This window comes from Perognathus longimembris, chromosome 12, assembly GCF_023159225.1.
Source record: "Perognathus longimembris pacificus isolate PPM17 chromosome 12, ASM2315922v1, whole genome shotgun sequence".
Classification (NCBI taxonomy): Eukaryota; Metazoa; Chordata; class Mammalia; order Rodentia; family Heteromyidae; genus Perognathus; species Perognathus longimembris.
The window spans coordinates 7,496,064-7,514,342 of NC_063172.1; the positions used below are offsets into that span (position 1 = coordinate 7,496,064).

The 18,279-nt window shown below is 44.0% G+C and overlaps 1 protein-coding gene across 1 annotated transcript in view; it reads left to right on the forward strand.

The window, feature by feature from the left end:
* Kcnq3 (potassium voltage-gated channel subfamily Q member 3) overlaps window positions 1-18,279 on the forward strand; it is a 229,357-nt gene that overhangs the window by 181,117 nt on the left and 29,961 nt on the right. Inside the window, exon 2 of the mRNA XM_048358634.1 lies at window positions 17,113-17,203. Coding sequence (XP_048214591.1) covers window positions 17,113-17,203 — 91 coding nt within the window. The remainder of the gene's footprint in view (window positions 1-17,112; window positions 17,204-18,279) is intronic.

Genomic DNA, 18,279 nt, shown 5'->3' on the forward strand with positions numbered 1-18,279 from the left:
GAGCACAGAATCCTAGCTTCTCTGTGTAATGAGTCAACAACAGTCAAGGTCCTATGTCAAGAAACCCACAGAAGGCACCTTGGCACTTATCTGTGTGCGGCACTACTTTTGTACAGTCAGCTCTGTATCATGGCTTCTGTGTCTAGGGATTCAACCAACCACAAACTGCAAATATTTAGCAAGAGAAATTGCATCTGTACCAATCATAAGAGTCTTTTTTCTTCGTGATTTCCTAAACAATACATCGTAATAGCTATTGATACAGTGTGCACATTGCTTTCCGTGTTATTAGTAACAGGGAGATGGTTTAAAGTATATAAGAAAATGTAGGTATGTTACACACAAAGACTACATTATTTTATATAAAGGACTTGGGTTATAGTGTCCACATTGGTCCTGGACTCGATCCTGTATGGATACTGGGGGAATGACCTTATTTTCAAACATATAGATATATTGAGATCTCTATTAAATGATCATTTTAAGAAATCCTGTACTTGGTACATGGCCAGTTGAGCCAGGTCCCAAGTCCTTTTGCTTTCAGTTTGTTTTTCACATGGGATCTTGCACTTTTTCCCAACTGGCCTTGGGCCATGATTCGTCCATCTCTAACTCCAGTAACTGAGTTTGCATGTGCCCTACCATATCTGCCCCAATGCTCATTTCTGAAACAGCATTAAAATTGTACCTCTTCATACAGAAATAAGTTGATGCATATTAAAGATTTCCTTTGACATCAATCATTAAGGGATCCAGGAGATTGTATAAAGGACTCAGAAAAGTTACCTAATAAACAAACATATTCATAGATAAGGAATATTGAAATGAATAGAAACAAGAGGAATCCTTATTTTTCAGTTTAGTTTTAGTTTTTTCACATTAGAGGAAAAACAATTCAATGGAACCTTTTCTAGACATGATAGAATTTGCATGTTAAAACACAAGCCATAGTTTTGTGTTGCTGTCCATTATTTACAATTTAGGTTGTTAAAAAAAAAAAAGGCCCAGAGAGGGAAAGACTAAAGTTAGATAACCAGGAAAGAGGTAACCCAAACAATGCATAGTTTTCCATCAAAGCTTGAATGTTCTCTTAAACATTTCAGAGTCGAATTATTTTTTCCCCTATATTAAAATGGCAATAATTGCATGTCAAGAGTTTGGAATGAAGATTCAAAGCATGCTCTTTTATCAAAGCGAAGCATGTGCAGGGCAGGGTGACAGAGAGCATCAAGAAGCATGCTGACGGGGACACGGACAGGGACCGGTCCCTGTGCAGTGCTGTAGGGCCGAGGAAGATGCCATGATCTCTGCTTCAGAGGCTGAAGGATGCGGGCTTCTCTGCAGGGCTTCCCTCATTTCCACATCCCCGAGGGCTTATGCACCAAGTACTGCGTTTACTTCCCCCAGCCCTCATCTCCCCATCTTCTGGATGAGAGTATGGTGGGTAGACTTGGGGGTGGCATGCATCATCCTCTCTCCTAACATCCAGGCTTACCTCACAGGGCAGCTCTGTCATGGGAGAGCTTCTTTTTCTGTCACTGATGTGGCAGGATCACAGTTATAGGGATAAATTCTGCCCCTCCCTGGGGGGAACTCAGGAGCAGGTTCTTTTCTAGTCCATCCTTCAGGTGAGATTGGAGGTGAACTGATGTAGACTTCCCACCCAGGACACCAGGAGACTACTGAGTGTTTTGTTTTTTTTAATACTTTTCAAGATACTAAGTGTGGACTGGGAATACGGCCTAGTGGTAAAGTGCTCGCCTCGTATACATGATGCCCTGGGTTCGATTCCTCAGCACCACATATATAAAAAAAAAAAAAGCCGGAAGTGGTGCTGTGGCTCAAGGGGTAGAGTGCTAGCCTTGAGCAAAAAGAAGCCAGGGACAGTGCTCAGGCCCTGAGTCCAAGCCCCAGGACTGGCAACAAAAACAAAACAAAACAAAGATACTAAGTGTGAAATCAGTTATTACAGAGCATAGAAAAATTATGCAGATAGGATGGGCTATGAAGTAATATTTGTAGTGCCCCTCACTGAAATGTGGTAGAGTCAAGATACAAACAGCATTGTTTCTGGTATCAGAGACCAGCCTTGCCCATGCCGTGCCTCACGACAGCCTCACAGATGCTCTTGGCTGCACCTAGATGGGGTTCAAATCCTCCAGATGCCAGAGCCCACAATAGGAGCTGGTAGCCTTCCATCTTGAAGGTTCCCTTCGACCCTGACTGCATGCAGTTACCACATGAGGGAAGGTTAAAAGTACACCAGCATTGGCCTCAACCAGAGCCTGTATATCAGAAGGTAAGCAACTTGAGAGTGGTCGTTACTGTCCCCAGGTGATTCAAATTTGAAGTTTCCTTTGCCAACCCTCCTCTCGGGACATGGTGATAATCCGAAAAATCCCAGTCAGGATGGAATTTGTATGCCTACAAGTTACCTACATTGCACTAAAAAAAAAATGCCTAACTAGTTCAGATAATGACAATGATGGAATAGCTCAAGCCAGACCACACATTATTTTCTGCACTCAGCAATTCTTGTCCAAGGAAAGCAAAGCCATGGTTTAGTCTGTGCATAGTTAGCACCAACTTTCTGCCCAGGTACTCTGGTAAGTGTAGTGAGAAATAGAGTGAAAAGGAAGAGAGAGAAACAAAAAAGAGAAAATCACAGAGGGCATGAACAGGTTAGAGAGCAAGAAAAGGTCCAACTTAAGAGAAATGGCAGAGACTCCCTGAAGAATGAGACCAATGAAAGCCAGTGAATGTGAAACACGGTTGCCCATTATCCACAGAGAAGATTTAGGACCTCATAGGGTTTCTCCCAGTGTGTCCAGAAGCCAAAACACCCACAAGTGGCCCATTTCCCTCCCTTCCTGTGCAGGTAAATGGTCCCTGAGAAAATCCTTTCTGCTTCCTGCTCATCACACTCTGTAGTAACTGAACCCCTAGGGACCTTCTGTGCCTGACTCTGTCTTATTTGACTCTTGGCCAATAGCTTAAATCTAAGAGTGCTCCCTGCGGATGCAAATAAAAGTCACAAGTCTGTTTGTTCTCTATGGGGAAGATATCTTAGAAGAAAGAGGAATGGAATATGCCAGAGAAGGCCTACTATGTGCCAGAAACTACACTAGAATTTTGCATATATCCACTTTGTCGATTACATTTACAATTGCTCTACAGAAGTCATTTGGTCAGAATCTTTTTTTTTTGTTTTTCAGTTAAGAAAATTAAGGCTCAGATTCAACTTACCCACCGTCACCCAAGTAGTTAGTGACAAAGACTTGAAGTCCGATTTCCTGATACCAATATTCCTTTCTCTATAAAACCCCGTCCTCCCAAATGCAAAATATAGCCAATCTGCCCCCTCATCTTCAAGTGAAGTGCTTCATTTCCCAAGTTTGACACTGGAATTGGGGATTCTGGGGTAAGCAGAAACAGAATCCGCAGGAGCTAGTGGGTGACCTTCTTGCATTTTTTTTTTCTACATGATTTTGTCTTAGAAATAGTAGGTGAGAGGTAAAGGCCATGAGGCATTTTCCTGTGCATTTTGATATCACATCTGTTTGCTTGGGATCACCAGGATCTTAATAGAATGCTCTTGGCCATCTGTCAGGACCTGTGACATGGGCCATGTCCTCTTTAGCCTAAGCAATCTCTACTGGAAGATGTGGTTTCCTTACAGGGCGAGACATCTTGAGGGCAGAACTGAATCTTGGTCACTTCTGTCCCTTGACAGCTGGGCTTGGTACTGAGTAATTGCTCAGTAAACATGTACTGAATAAAGACTGGGTATGTGAATATGAAATCCAGGAGCATTTATAGATGAACACAAACCAAGGAGGGAAGGAAATTGCTAAAACAATCCATGGTGATGGCCATTGTTTCTAAATGCACAGCTGGGCAAACAGATGTCCTCTTCCCCGCGCTAATGCTGGCATGGTACACATGCTTGATTTTAAAAAAAAAAAAAAAAAACTTCCTCATTTTGGAAACTTGAAGCCACTAAATGTTTCCATTCTAATGAGATTTCCAAAAGAAGAAAACCCACCTACAATATCCCTTGTTTGTGTCATGCTAGGGTAGAACAGCATCAGACTTAAATCTTATTTTCTGTCCAAGGTGTTGGGCTCTCTAAAGAAACAGCGTAGGTAACAGAATTAGGAACAAAAAGATTGAGGCCTAGTAAGAAATCCATTAATCTGCCTGATTCCAATGGAAATGTCATCAGATTCATCTTAGTAAAGTACATTGAAGGGTGGTACGATATTAAGAAAAAAGCAGGACAGCAAATTGTAGTATGACCTTAATGGGAAAGGAATTGTATTGTAATATGTTTACATCTTTCCATTTGGGTTTGAGAGGACGAATTTTTATGTCTGAGTAAGAAAAATCTCCAGAGCATTGGAAGAAAAGTAAGTAATATACCAATTACACATTGGCATTTTCCCACTGTCTTAGGTCTGAAAATAGTTGCCGAAGCTAGTCTGATTTGCTTGCTGCAGGTACATGGGAGGTGGGATAATTTCAGAGCTACTGGGAAGACCAGAAACTTCTTCCAGAATCTCTGTTCCACAAATGGAGGTCCCTAAGATGTGCTTAATCCTTTGGTGCAAGACTTTTTTCCTATTAAAATGCAAATTCCAGGGACCATTTTCAGTCTATTACAGCAGCAAGGCAATTATCAAGTGGGAATAGCCAGTGCCAGTGGAAGTGTGATGTCAGCAGAGGCCTCATGGCTTCCAGGGGACAGTGGACTGTTACTCAGTCCTTTAGAGAAGTAATCGGGCAGAATATATCAAGAATTCATGCAGATGTTTAAGGGTATTCCAGAGATTTATTATAAGGAGTTAATCCTAAACTAAAGAGACCACAATGAGTTGTCCTTGCACTGGGTGTAATAACACACAATGATAAGCAACTGGAACCTGAATATCTGCCCGGGAAGGAATGGTTATGTATATTTTAGGGCCCTGATGTTATAGAGTGCTGCTCTTTCATTAAACATGATAGTTTTGAATATTTCATAGCCAAGCCCAAGAATATTTATTCTTTCATAAGATAAAATGCAGAATGCAATATTGTGACCGTGCAAATTAGTAACAATTATAGATGGCTGGTGTCTTAAGGCTGGAAAAGGGCAGGGGAGACTGAGTTGATTTATTAAGTTTAGAATGCAAGATGATGCTTTTTGTATTTTTGTTTCCGTCATTGGCTTGAGAATTTGCCTTGCGAATTGAGTCTTTTAAACCCAGGGATTGGGAAGTGCATCAGGTCAAGGTATTCCAGCTCTAGACAGGCAAAGTGGCCAGATGCCAGTCAGTGACTGGGACTGTTTGGATCTGGAGTGAGAGTGCACAATACAAGGTTGCCAAGTAACAAGCAGAGGTCTGGGAGACCATGGGAACAAGGGCGAGGGAGGAGGGAGAACAGGGTGAACCTGGACAGGGGCACTGGACCCAGACTCTGCACTGGCTGGACGTGAGAGACATTTGAAGGGGCTGGTATCCAGCTTGAACATGATAAGCCTTTCTTCTAGAAGCTGTTTTTTAACTTCCATCACAATAGAAGAGAGCCGTGCAACCTGCTTCCCATTTCCCCAGCCACTTTCTCCTTCATCTCTCTTAGCCTTCTCCTCTGGAGCCTGGGAAAAACAGCAAGGGGAGCTCTGCTGAGAGAGATGTGATTGTCACCTTGGGCATCTGTAAATATGGCTGCTTGGCCTCATGAAAGTAAGGTGCCATGCTCAATGCCCACCACCACAGCAGCAATGGCCATTCAATCAATATATTGAGCATTTCCTACCAGATGTTCATCTACTGGCAATCAATCAATATGCTGAACATCCCCTACCACTGCTAAGGACTTTACATCCTTTATCACAAAGCTCTACCTCAGTGTCATGGAGTGGGCATTGCTTTCATTACTATAGAACTACAGAAGTCAAAGGTAAGAAATTAAATCCTTTATCCTAGGTCACAACAATTTGAAAAGGAAAGGCTAGGGTCAAATACGGTCATATAGTACCTAGTTCTGAAGCCCATCTTCTTTCCAATAGGGTCCACTGCCTTTAGTGAGTGCCTGTACAGTCAGCTTATTATAAATGTCTATGGTAGGTGCCATGTTTATTAAATTAAGTGTTGTTTTCTAGCTTGGTATCATTCTTATAGCAAAAGGGGTGTCCAGAGAAGGATTGATTCAGATGTTGAAGACTCCCATCCATAGTGTGAAGATTTTCATCCACAGTGTGAAGGCTCTCATCCAGTGTGAAGACTCCTATCCAGTGTGAAGGCTCTCACCCACAGGGTGAAGACTCCCATCCACAGTGTGAAGATTTTCATCTACTGTGTGAAGACTCCCAATCACAGTATGAAAGTTCTCACCAACGGTGTGAAGGCTCTCATCTCCAGTGTGAAGGCTCTCTCACCCACAGTGTGGAGACTCTCATCCGAAGTGTGAAGCAAAGCATTATATTTTTACAAAATTCGTTGGGTATTGATTAGAGGATTGTGGCTTTTTAATAATATCATTTTTTCTCCACCCTATAAGGTTATGCAGACTCTTGGGAAGACAGCAGTGGATACCTGCTGTTCCTTATTCTTTGCTGAGTAGCACACAAGACCTCCAGCTTGGCACAGTATATCCTATGATATCTCTTGAAGAACTTGGGAATCAGTCAACAAAACTGTTCTTGGTAACATTGAACCAAGTAGTACTGAAGCTGGGGTATTTCATAGTTTTTCTGACCTTCCAGGTCTACCTTCTTGGAAGGACACAAAAAGAAGAGTGGTTTCTTTTTGGTTTTACGGCCTGTGCCGTGCATGAGAATAGTGGAAAGATGACAAAGGAAATGGTGGTCTGCACCTCAGGCACTGACTTGAAATCTGAAAGTTATTGACGTTCACTGATGTTCACTTCTGCTTTGCTCTGGAATAGTATCTCTCTGGGGATTTTCAAATTGTTAACCTCAAATTATTAACCTCATCTAATAAATAAGCCTCGGGTTCCCAGAGGTGAGACAGTTATCACCAAGTGTACATGACTAGAAACATGAACAAGAATTTGAACCCAGGTCTGCCTGACTCCCAAGACCTTCTGCTTTCTAAGAAATCGAATTACCCAAACCATAAACAGCTCTGTGTGCATAAAGGGTAGAAGATGGTGGGGAGACTGATTAGGGGAAGCAAAAGAAAGGAGCTGAGCAAAGCAAAGGCTTTAATGAGAGCAGAGACCAAACATCAGGTAGCCCAGAGAATGATAAATGGCAGGAAAGAGTCTGGAGAAAGAGGAGTCTGGAGGATGGATTGGAGGGGAAGATGTATAGGGGCATTGGAGATCAGTTATGAGTCTACTGAAGTGATGCAACTCAGGAATGGTGGAGGTTTAATGAAGCCATTAGTTGTAGAGATGGGAGACATAGACTGTGTGTGAAACATTTCAAAGGGAAAATAGACATAATGGGCTAGGTGTGCTGGGTCAGAGAACAATGCACAGCTTTGATGTGGAAATGAAGGAAGAATGAAAAGGGCTTAGACCAAATAAACTATATTTGAGTATCATAGTTCTGGAGATATGAGATGCACTTCCATCCCTCATACCAAGAGTGATATACCTTGAGTCACTTAAAACATTGTCTGAAATTTGTCCTAAAAGATTTGGTTTCAAGGCATTCATACCCTGTTTCAAGATAGATAGAGAGAGAGAGAGAGAGACATATATTACCCCTAGTTAACATCTCTGGGATATGTGAAATACAACCAACAACTACCATAATTCAATTAACACCTTTTGTTCTTAAGAGTTTATACAGTTTGTTTTTCTTTTTTTTTCTTCTTTATTGTCAAAGTGAAGTTCACAGGGGTTCCAGTTTCATATGTAAGGCAGTGAGTACATTTCTTATCCAACTTGTTACCTCCTCCTTCATTTCTCCCCTCCTCCCTTCCCATTTCCCTCCCCCCCCCATTAGTTGTATAGTTGGTTTACACCATATGGTTTTGTAAGTATTGCTGTTGGATTGGTTTGTCTTTTTATCCCTTGTCTCTCGATTTTGGTATTATTTTTCCCTTCCCTAGTTCCAATACACATATATACAATATCCAGAGTACTAAAATCAGTTACAATGATATCACAGGAAAGGAAAATGAGGAAAAAAGGGTACAGTTTCACATGGCATGTTGGAAATAACTACAACATGATATACCACTTGTTTCCATAACTTGGAGTTCATTTTGCTTACCATCATCTTATGTGTTCATACGGGTATAGCTATTGAACTATTGTGATCTTCTGCTAGGACTATTCTAGAAGAGTTTGTACAGTTTTGGTGTGCTTGACAGTGGAAAGACAGGGAAATAGAGTTACAGTGTCTCTAGGTAGAGTTCCCTTCTTCTGAAGCGATATTTATTTAATGAAAGCCAAATGTCTTGTAATAACGACAGTGGTTTCCAGTTATTAAGAATTCACGGGGCTGGGGATATAGCCTAGTGGCAAGAGTGCCTGCCTCGGATACACGAGGCCCTAGGTTCGATTCCCCAGCACCACATATGCAGAAAACGGCCAGAAGCGGCGCTGTGGCTCAAGTGGCAGAGTGCTAGCCTTGAGCGGGAAGAAGCCAGGGACAGTCCTCAGGCCCTGAGTCCAAGCCCCAGGACTGGCCAAAAAAAAAAAAAAAAAAAGAATTCACATATTCATAGGCATCACTTTATATAATAATAAAAATTATGTTCATTGCTAGTATAAAGAATTAGCTAAAATGTCTTCTTATCCCTGCCTTACTGAGATACATTTACTCCTCACAACTCCATGAGGGCAATAAGTAGAAGGGACTGGAGGACCAAGGAGGTTAAGGTACTCACCACCACTCAAAAATAAATAGTGCATTCAGAATTGAAACGCATTCCCTGATTGCCTCCCAAATTTATGTTCCCAATTATAAATAATTTGTAAGTCGGCAGGCCTTTGTCAGCAAGCTGGAAGGAAAGTGCTATTTACTGAGCACTCCTGCCTGCCAGGAAGGATTTTCTACCCATTATCTTCCAAGTCCTCTTAAAAGGGAGGCATTTGATGCCATCTATGGAGGAGAATCCACAGACAGGATGAGGCTGGACTTGAGACCCAATGTGTCCAGCTCCAGTGTTCAGGCCTCTCCTTACCAGAAATTCCCACCTTGCTTGCTGGGATCATGAACAAGTGTTAACCATTGTTTACCAAGGCACTCAGTACACTTTCATTGGAGCTCTGCAGCGAATCCACACAGAGGCTGTTCATCTAAAAAGAGGACATCGCATTGGAGAATGATGACATGTTTATATATTTCAAAACTCAACTGTTTCCAGAAGCAGATCTTTTAGAACACTGAAGAAATTTACGATTCTTTTTTTTTTTTTTTTTTTTTTTTGGCCAGTCCTGGGCCTTGGACTCAGGGCCTGAGCACTGTCCCTGGCTTCTTCCCGCTCAAGGCTAGCACTCTGCCACTTGAGCCACAGCGCCGCTTCTGGCCGTTTTCTGTATATGTGGTGCTGGGGAATCGAACCTAGGGCCTCGTGTATCTGAGGCAGGCACTCTTGCCACTAGGCTATATCCCCAGCCCCTAGAACACTGAAGAAATTTAAACTGCAGATCTGTCCTGAATATACTCATGTTTTACTTCTCTAGTCATTTTAAATGTTCTGTTCTCTAGGGTCATGAATGTTTTAAAAATTCTCCTGCCCGGCACAGTGGCTCAAGCCTACAATCCTAGCTACTCGGAAGGTAGAGATCAAGGGAAGATGGTTCAAAGTCAGACTGGGCATGGTCAACAGATCTTATCTCCTTTAGGCATAGCATGGTGGTACATGCTCATTTTCTTACCTAAGGGAAAACACAATGGCTGAGCAGGGAGGAAGAAAAGCAGGGAAGGGAGGAAGGGAAGGAAGGAAAAAACAGGAAAAGGAAGGTAAGAAGAAGGGAGGAAGGAAGGGGGTGGAAGGAAAAGGAAGGGTGAAAGGGAAGGAGAAAAAGAGGAAGGGAAGACAAAAAGTGTGGAAAGAATGAAGAGGAAATAGGTGGAGGGAGAAATAATAAGGAGGTGACTTTTGAGCGGGACCTCAAACAGGAGAAATTATGTGGTAACTAAATGAATGAAGAGAGCCGACAAGGGAAGGGGAGAGAATTGCAAGGCTGCCTGCCATGTTTTGATTAAGTCCTAAGTTTGGTGTGAACAAACGTGATGATGGGAAAGAACTGTGATGTATTTTGGAGCTCTGTTGTTTGGCATGCGTATCTTTATGAATGCGGTATCATCCTTATGGATTGCTTATCAACCTGTCACGCCTCTTTTAACTCTAGTCACAATTCTTATCTTCACTTCTACGTTGAGATTTGAGTTCTACGCCTCAGCTCTAGTTAAGCCACTCCCTGCATGGGATAGCATTTTCTGACTTTTCGCTGGGAATTTGTTTGTGTCTTTGGCTCTAAAATGAGTCTGATGTAGGCAGCACCCAGCGGGATGGGGCTTCTCCTCCAGTCTTTCAGGACAAGAGCGGATGGGGGGAGGGGTTTGCCTGGCAAAAGACTTGGGACTTTAAACATGGAGTTGACATGGACTGAAGAAAATGATACAGAAAGGTATGTAGGTATGGAATGCAGGCAGGAGAGAAAGTGCAAGGACAGCCCCCCTCCTTGCATCCTCAGCTGGGCTCCTCTCCACTCCCTCCCCCGCCCCATCCTCAGCTGGGCTCTTCTCTCCTCTCCCCCCCATCCTCAGTGGGGCGCTTCTCTCCTGTGGCTCTCATTGCCTCTCTCTAGCCTAGACCATGAAGAGGCTCTGTGGCACCCCACCAGGCCACTCCGATGCCAGCCCTACCAGGCTCAGGTATGTGGTCCTTTTCTGCCTCTGAAACACTGCCTCCTTCTTCAGAGTGTTTCCCTGCCTCCCACATGCACCTGGGATTGTGACTCCTGGAATGTTAACCAAGAGGAAGAGATCCGATCAATCGCGGTTTATAAATGACTCCAATGTCCTTTCATTCAGATGCATTGCTTAATCCTGACTTCTGATGACATACTTGTCATCATTCGCCTCACACATAGCATATTTGTACACAGAAAATGGGCAAATGAGGGAAAAGGAACACGGAGATCACTTCTCAACAAGAGGAACTGTACAACTCATTTTTACAACCTCCTCTGAGTAACACTGGAACAGTAGCTCATCTTTACCCTGTGCTGCTAGGATTCAGTAGAAGCTAGCAGACTGTAACCTGCTCAGCATAAAGAAGAGCAGAAATGTCCATCCAGGTCCTGTCTTTGGTTGACACACTACCAAGCAGAGCGTGGTACTAAAAGGAAGATGAAACAGATTGAGAGCTGGAAGACCTGTTTATGCCTCGCTCCAAGAAGAATCATGGAGGGACCACTGGCAAGTCACTGACTCCTGATGTACAAATTACGTCCGTACAAGACCAAGGAATAAGACTAGGCGTTTCTTGAGGTCCCATGAAGGTTGTGCTTAATGGAATTTCAGACAGAGCTTGGCATGAGCCAAGTCCAGCAAAGGAAGCCAGGGAAAGTATTTCAGCTCTGACATGTGTCCTCATGCTTGCTGCCCCAAGATAGCAATTCTTGGTCCTTCCCCACACCTGTGGCAGATGCCATCACTGATCATGGCATCCCCCCCCCCCCCCCCGTTAACTTGACATCAAGCTGAATCCCTTCCGATACACACTCCAGGAAGAAATTGTCCTCTCCCAGGTGAACTGGGGGTGGCCAGGTGATTTCCTCTCTCTCTAACTGCACCATGTTTCCTCTCTCTCTGATTGTACCATGTTATCTATAGATTTCCCTTTAAGCCTCATCATGAAACCTTAGCAGAGGAGGATTCCCAGCTTGGTCATTCTACTAGTGGAGACTCGGTCCTCCGCTGTACAATGAATATACAAACAAAGTTATGGCCGTCTTGGCTTCTTAGTGGCTGTCAGGAATAAGACAGAGGATGCTACATGGGCGGAATGACTGCAGAGGGGCTGGAGACTTTGTCTTGCTGTGGATGTGGCCTGGGAGGGGCTGTCTGGTGTGCTTTATCGTTCATTGCCAGTGAGCGCAGCTCTGTTGCCTACAGAGAGAAGCCTGGCATGGGTGAGCGAGGGTGGGGCTTCCTGCTCCCAACATGGCTCCTCACTCACATCCATGACTTCCCTCTTGGCCTACTGCCTAGCAAGAGGGATGGTACCAAGTGGGTTAAGGTGGGATGCCCTGGACCTTATCCCTACCCTCTGCGTCTTATACTTTGGAGCCACATGTAGCCCGAGGCAGCTTTCCTGTGTCTCCCTCTCCCCCTCTCCACACCCCAGCCTGGAAGGTTTGCAAGGTGGCAAAGGAAGAGGAAGGAGTACAGAGTGGGCGGCAAACAGTGGTGATGAAGGGCATGTAAGAGACTGTCGACCCCGACTGCCAACACAGCCAGGGTGTTGTGGGCAGAAGGGCTGACCTGGCTCTCTCCAGGGGACCTGGACCTACACCCTTGCAGCTGACAGGCTGCAGAGAGAGAGAGAAGGGCAAAGAAAAAGTGGAGAAAGGAGAGGCAGGAGGAAAGTAGAACTGGCCGGGGAGTAGGTAGCACGAGGCAGAAAGGAAGGGACTAGTCAAGTAGAGAAGGAAACCAAAAGTGACAAAAGAGAAAGCAAGGAAGAGACGGAAGTCAGTAATTCATGGAGAGGAAGAGAACCAAGAAGAAGATGGTGGTGGAGGAGGAGAAGCCTGTCTAAGGAGGATGAAGACGAGGTTGTCTAGCAACAAACACATCAGGTGTAGCCACACATTCGGTTTCTCTCGGACTCTATCTGGAACCAATTCCTATTTTCAGGATATACAGGAATTTTCCAGAAACCAAGGTGTGTTTCTCCTCTCAGGGTAAGGATGGCTTCCTTGATCTAAGTTTTATGGAGGAATGACTGGTCTCTCAAAGTAGACCTCCTAAGCGTCGATGGTGAGGAAGTGCACTGCTATGATGGGTGTTTGCTGCCCCCTCCTGGCTACGTCCTACTATATCCTGCTTCTGCAGCTGTCCTCCCTGCTGCTGAAGACTTGAGTGTCTGTGGCTGATGAAACCTGAATACCTGGCTCCACCATAAGGTATTAGAGCCTCGAGGGTGGTAAGCCTTTATGCCTTACATCTCTTCTAAGCTTTAAGCTTTGGCGATTTCCACTTGGATCTCAAAGCCGCACGTGTCTTCACAGTCTCACTGATGTCCTCCTGATATCTGTGAGCAGCTCTGAGATCCTAACTGGTGGTTCTCTTACGTGGCCTCCACACTCTTTTACTCAACAGTTTTGCTGAGGCCCTGAGGGAGATTCTCTCTCATGGGATCCTGGTCTTGGCTCCAGTCTAGCCCTTATCTTTTCTTCGTCAGCCCATAACAAAAGCCCCTGAGCACTGGGCTTGGAGAGCTGTCTTTGTAGATGGGTGCAGAGAGAAATGCAAATGTAGATGAAGACACAGATAATAGGAACTCACTGTCTGTGTGTGATACACTCCAAAAGAATCTGTGAATTCCTCGAGTGGTAAAGAGAATCCAGACATACTGAGTATCTGACATGAAGATTAATTGGCAATTGAGCCACCGTCAGAAACTAACAGAAATAAATAATGATCGCAACAAATATTATTACAATAAAACAATTCAAAACTTATGAATTGCTTGCTCAGGAAATTTCCAATTTGATATTTTCAGACTATCATTTGACCATACATAATTGAAATCACATAAAGCAAAGCAATAAGAGGACTCTTTAAGAGATATTATGTGTATATGCATACACATATATAAATACATTCATAAGATGTTCTGCAGAACTAGGTGTGAACTCTTCATTTGTTAAGGAAATTGTCCTACGTTATTCCCCACCTTATATCCTATGCCTCCAACAATGGGACAATTACTGACTTGGACAATTGCGTTGTGTTCCTTTTGGTGGTTTGAACTCAGGGCCCTGTATTTGCAAAGCCCTGCCTACAGCCCTTTGTGCTTTGGGGTTATTTTCCACAGAGAATGTTGCTTTTCACCCAGGCTAGCCTGAAACTACAATCCACCTACCTTTGTTTTTGTGTAACCAAGATTACAGGCACACAGTACCACACTTTGTTTTTGTTCCTGGGGTGAGATTGTGGAATTTTGCCTATGCTGACCTTGAACTGTGATCCTTCCAATCTTCGCCTCCAATGTAACTAGGATTACAGGTGTGAGTTATATAACATGAGGTCTGAAATTGCTCGTACCCATCCGTTAAGCACTTGTGGGTTCCTGGGAAGCGCCAGTGCCTGAGCTAGCCTCTGGTGACAGAGAAGAGCTGACATAGCATCTTCTCTCCTGAAGCCAGTTTCACCAACCCAGTGGACAACTGTAGCCCTTGCATTGCGTGGTTGCCCTCCTCTGAGAACACTGGACACACAGGACAGATCCATCACACTCCGTGCGAGTTTCCTATCACTGCACAGCAAGTTGTCACTAAAGCGCTGGCAGTGACACACATTTCTTTATCTCTCCGTTTCTGAGCGTCGTGACCGTTGATGGTTTACCTAGATCTCCTCCTTGGTCCCAGAAGGGGTGGCAGCCCCTTGTCACTGAACCCTTGTAGCCCCTTCACAACACAGTCTCCAGCTGCGGCCTATGAAGACAGAGTCTTATCAAATGTGTCATTGTCAAAGGTGTGGCCATCTCGTTGTCTTTGCCATATAATAAAAGGATATTCTATCGTTAGAAGTAAGTCACGGGTCCGGCTTGTGCTTAAGGGGCGGTGATCATTCGATGGCATGACTCCGGGCTCATACTGGATATACCTGCCATGCGTGCCATGGAGGACTGTCCTGAGCCAATGGCAGCCAATCTTACCTGGCTGAGGTCTGTGGCTTGTATTGCAAGATCAAGTACCATGGCATTTTAGAGATAATCTTGTTCTGAAAACTCTTTCAGTGTGTGAATGATCATATCTACCTTGACAGGTTATTGTGAGGGCGATTAGATGGTAAATAGGAAGCAACAGGTAGTTGGGGCTGACCGTGGTAATAATGGCGGACTCGGATGTTCTGACTGTCTTCATCACCATTCTCATCATCACCATCACTATCACCACCAACCTCATCACCATTACATTCAGCACCGTCACACCACTGTCATCCCAGTCATCCCAGTTGTTATCATTGCCTTCACCGTTGTCACTATCCCCATAATTAACATCACAATCATGACTGTCACACCATCCTCTTGGTACCATTACCATCATCACCACCACCACCGTTAGAATCATCATCACAACCGTTACCATATCTCTATCATCATGATCACCATCATCAGTATTATCATCTCCATCGTCACCTCATTATTGTCACCATCGTTTCCATCTCTGCCATCGCTATCATCATCCCAGATCATCGCCACCATCACCAGATCACTATCATGACCCTCACCCTCACCTCATTATCATCACTGCCACCACTACCACCATTATCACTACCCTCATCATCATCATCTTCACTTGAGAAGAAAATCTGGAACTCAGATTAAGCATGGATCAATGTCACTCACAGGAGATGCTTAGAAATTGTGGTTCCCTTCCTAAGCAAGGTTGAGAACTTAGATCTTCGGGCCTGCAAATCAGCAGGTTTACTGATCATAAAATGTACTCACAATTACCAAGGACGAAAGCCAGGACTTGGGTCCCAGCCAAGGCCAGGAGCAGAATTTCCCATGTTTCCCTCCATCCCAAAGCTTCCCTCACACCATGAGGCAGCTTTCTGCTTGGTTAAACTGTGTGTCAATCATCCCTGCATTTCAGCTATATTCTCTCTATCTGCCACAGATAGGTATAATGTATGTATTTAAAGAAATAATGCAATTGTACATTTAATGTAACATAATGTAATTAAATACTGTATAACTTGATGTGTATAATTTAGTAAAAAAGAAATAAGTGCATATGTAATTAGAAATAGCAAACACTAAAGGAGCATGGATTGAAACTATTAGTGCAAAACTTGATACCTGGGATAGGAAAGCTTGGAGTGCCCCTAAGCTCTCAGCCACAGACTCTGGCTAGGCCAGTCCTTCAGACATCTAGGGGTCCTGACACTACTATTGAACCAGAAATTTCATCAGAAGCAAAAACGTAAGCGCGTGTGTGTGTGTGTGTGTGTGTGTGTGTGTGTGTGTGTGTATGCGTGCACATGCGTGCGCTCACAGGCATGCCTGGGCTTTGAACTCTAGAACTTTTGTGCCCAAGGCTAGTGCTCCACCACTTGAACCACAGCTCTACTTCTGGCTTTTTTAGTAGTTAATTGGAGATAAGAGTCTCACTGACTTTACTGCCTGGGCTGGCTTTGAACCATGACTCTCAAATCTCAGCCTCCTGAGTAGCTTGGATTACAGGTGTGAGCTGCGGGTGCCTAGCTCAAGAACCGTTTTTGTCGGTTGGCTCCTTCCTCTCCCCTGCCCCCGCCCCCAGGATTGTATTTTACAGTTTGCTTCATTCTGACACCAAGGAAGGAACCAGGCAAATTCTGTGAATTTTAAAAGGCCAGCATTTGGCATCCTGCTCTCTGGGCTTCCTCTTCTTCCTAGCATTTCAAAAACAATCCTGAATAACCCCCAACCTAAAGAAGTCTTTTCCTTTAATAGCTGCTGATTTACAAAAGGAATAATATCAAGCCTGCGAAGAGAAGCCTTCACGGAATTTAATCATCTGTGAATGAATTTACGTTTCTTCATATTCAGCACTTCTTATGTGGCAGTTCTGTAACTTATTCATATTCCTGTTACATTTCTAAAACCTATGGTGACCTTTTTGGCCATTCAAGACTCTACACCCCCAGCCTTACTTCCCTGGTTGGGACAAGAGGTCCTGTCTGACTTGTAAATGACCGATTCTGCTAACTAGCTGATAAGATAGAAGCACCCTTAGCTTCTCTCAACCATGTTTCCGTTCACTGGGACCATAAATTCCTACCTGACTTCTAGGTTGTCATGAAGATTGACTGGGATAACAGAAAGCACATACCTATGTCCAGCGGTAGATGCAGGCTCGTCCTGGCGCTCTGGAGTCAGACAGGACGGAAACATCCTTCCTCCCCTTTTCCCTCTCCCCTAGGTTCCTGATTGTCCTGGGCTGCTTGATTCTGGCCGTGCTGACCACATTCAAGGAGTACGAGACGGTGTCTGGAGACTGGCTCCTACTGCTGGTGAGCTGACTGGCTATGGGCACTACACTTTGGATGGATGGCTTAAGGTGACACCCATGTGACGAGAAAAGGCCATTGTCCCTGTGTGCATTTCTGACTAACACTTTGGCCGGCCAAGCCTAGGCCTGAAAAAGAGCTGTGCTTTCCAGGCTCGGTCAGGTCATTGAGGGGCACAGGTGGAAGTCCTAATAAGTGTGTACTATTCTGATTAAAGATAAAGGTGAATATACAAGTCACAACAAAACCCATCACATATATTACAAAGTACAGTTAGCTACCTAGTCCTTTGGAAACTCACACAAAGGCACATGGCATCCTGATATCTGCCTCTACGATTTGCTTCATCAAAATATAAATTGATATTAGATTTTGGTATAATAATAATAATGAAATACAATATTTTGAAATTTGGGGGCACTGCCCAGCCCAGGACCTTCGCTTACTAACTATTGACCATAGTTAACAATACCAGGGGCCAGGCGCTGTGCAAAATTAGTAGATTGTACTCATTTCTTTCCATCTAACTTTACTTGTTCAAGGCTTTTTCAGAGAACTTTCGAACCGAACAGAATAGCCAGGCAGGGTGACTCATACTTCTAATATTAGTTACTCAGGAGACTGAAATTGGGGAATCATAGGTCTAGGACAGCCTGGACAAAACAATTAGGACAATCCTCCCCAACCCCACATTTGAACAATAAAAAGGCTGAGCCGCAATAGCCTTTGCCTGTTATCACAGCCAAGCAGGAAGCACAAACAGGTGATTGCTGTCCAGGACAGCCCACACCAAAAACAAGACTTTGTTCAAAAGGATAATGACAGTGAAAATATAAAAGGACAGGGCATGACCCAAGTGATACAAGGCCCTGAGTTCAAAACTCAGAACCACTGGAAAGACAAAATGAATCACTGGACCAAAAACAAACAAAAAAAGAACAGATAATCACTTGGAGAGGTTTAACGATATTCAGAACAATTAGTACATCAGAATGAAGGTATGACCTCCAGACTCCCTTCCACCAAAGCCGCAGCAGCTGTGAACACAAGAACCCAGCTTCTCAGACTTTCAGAACAGG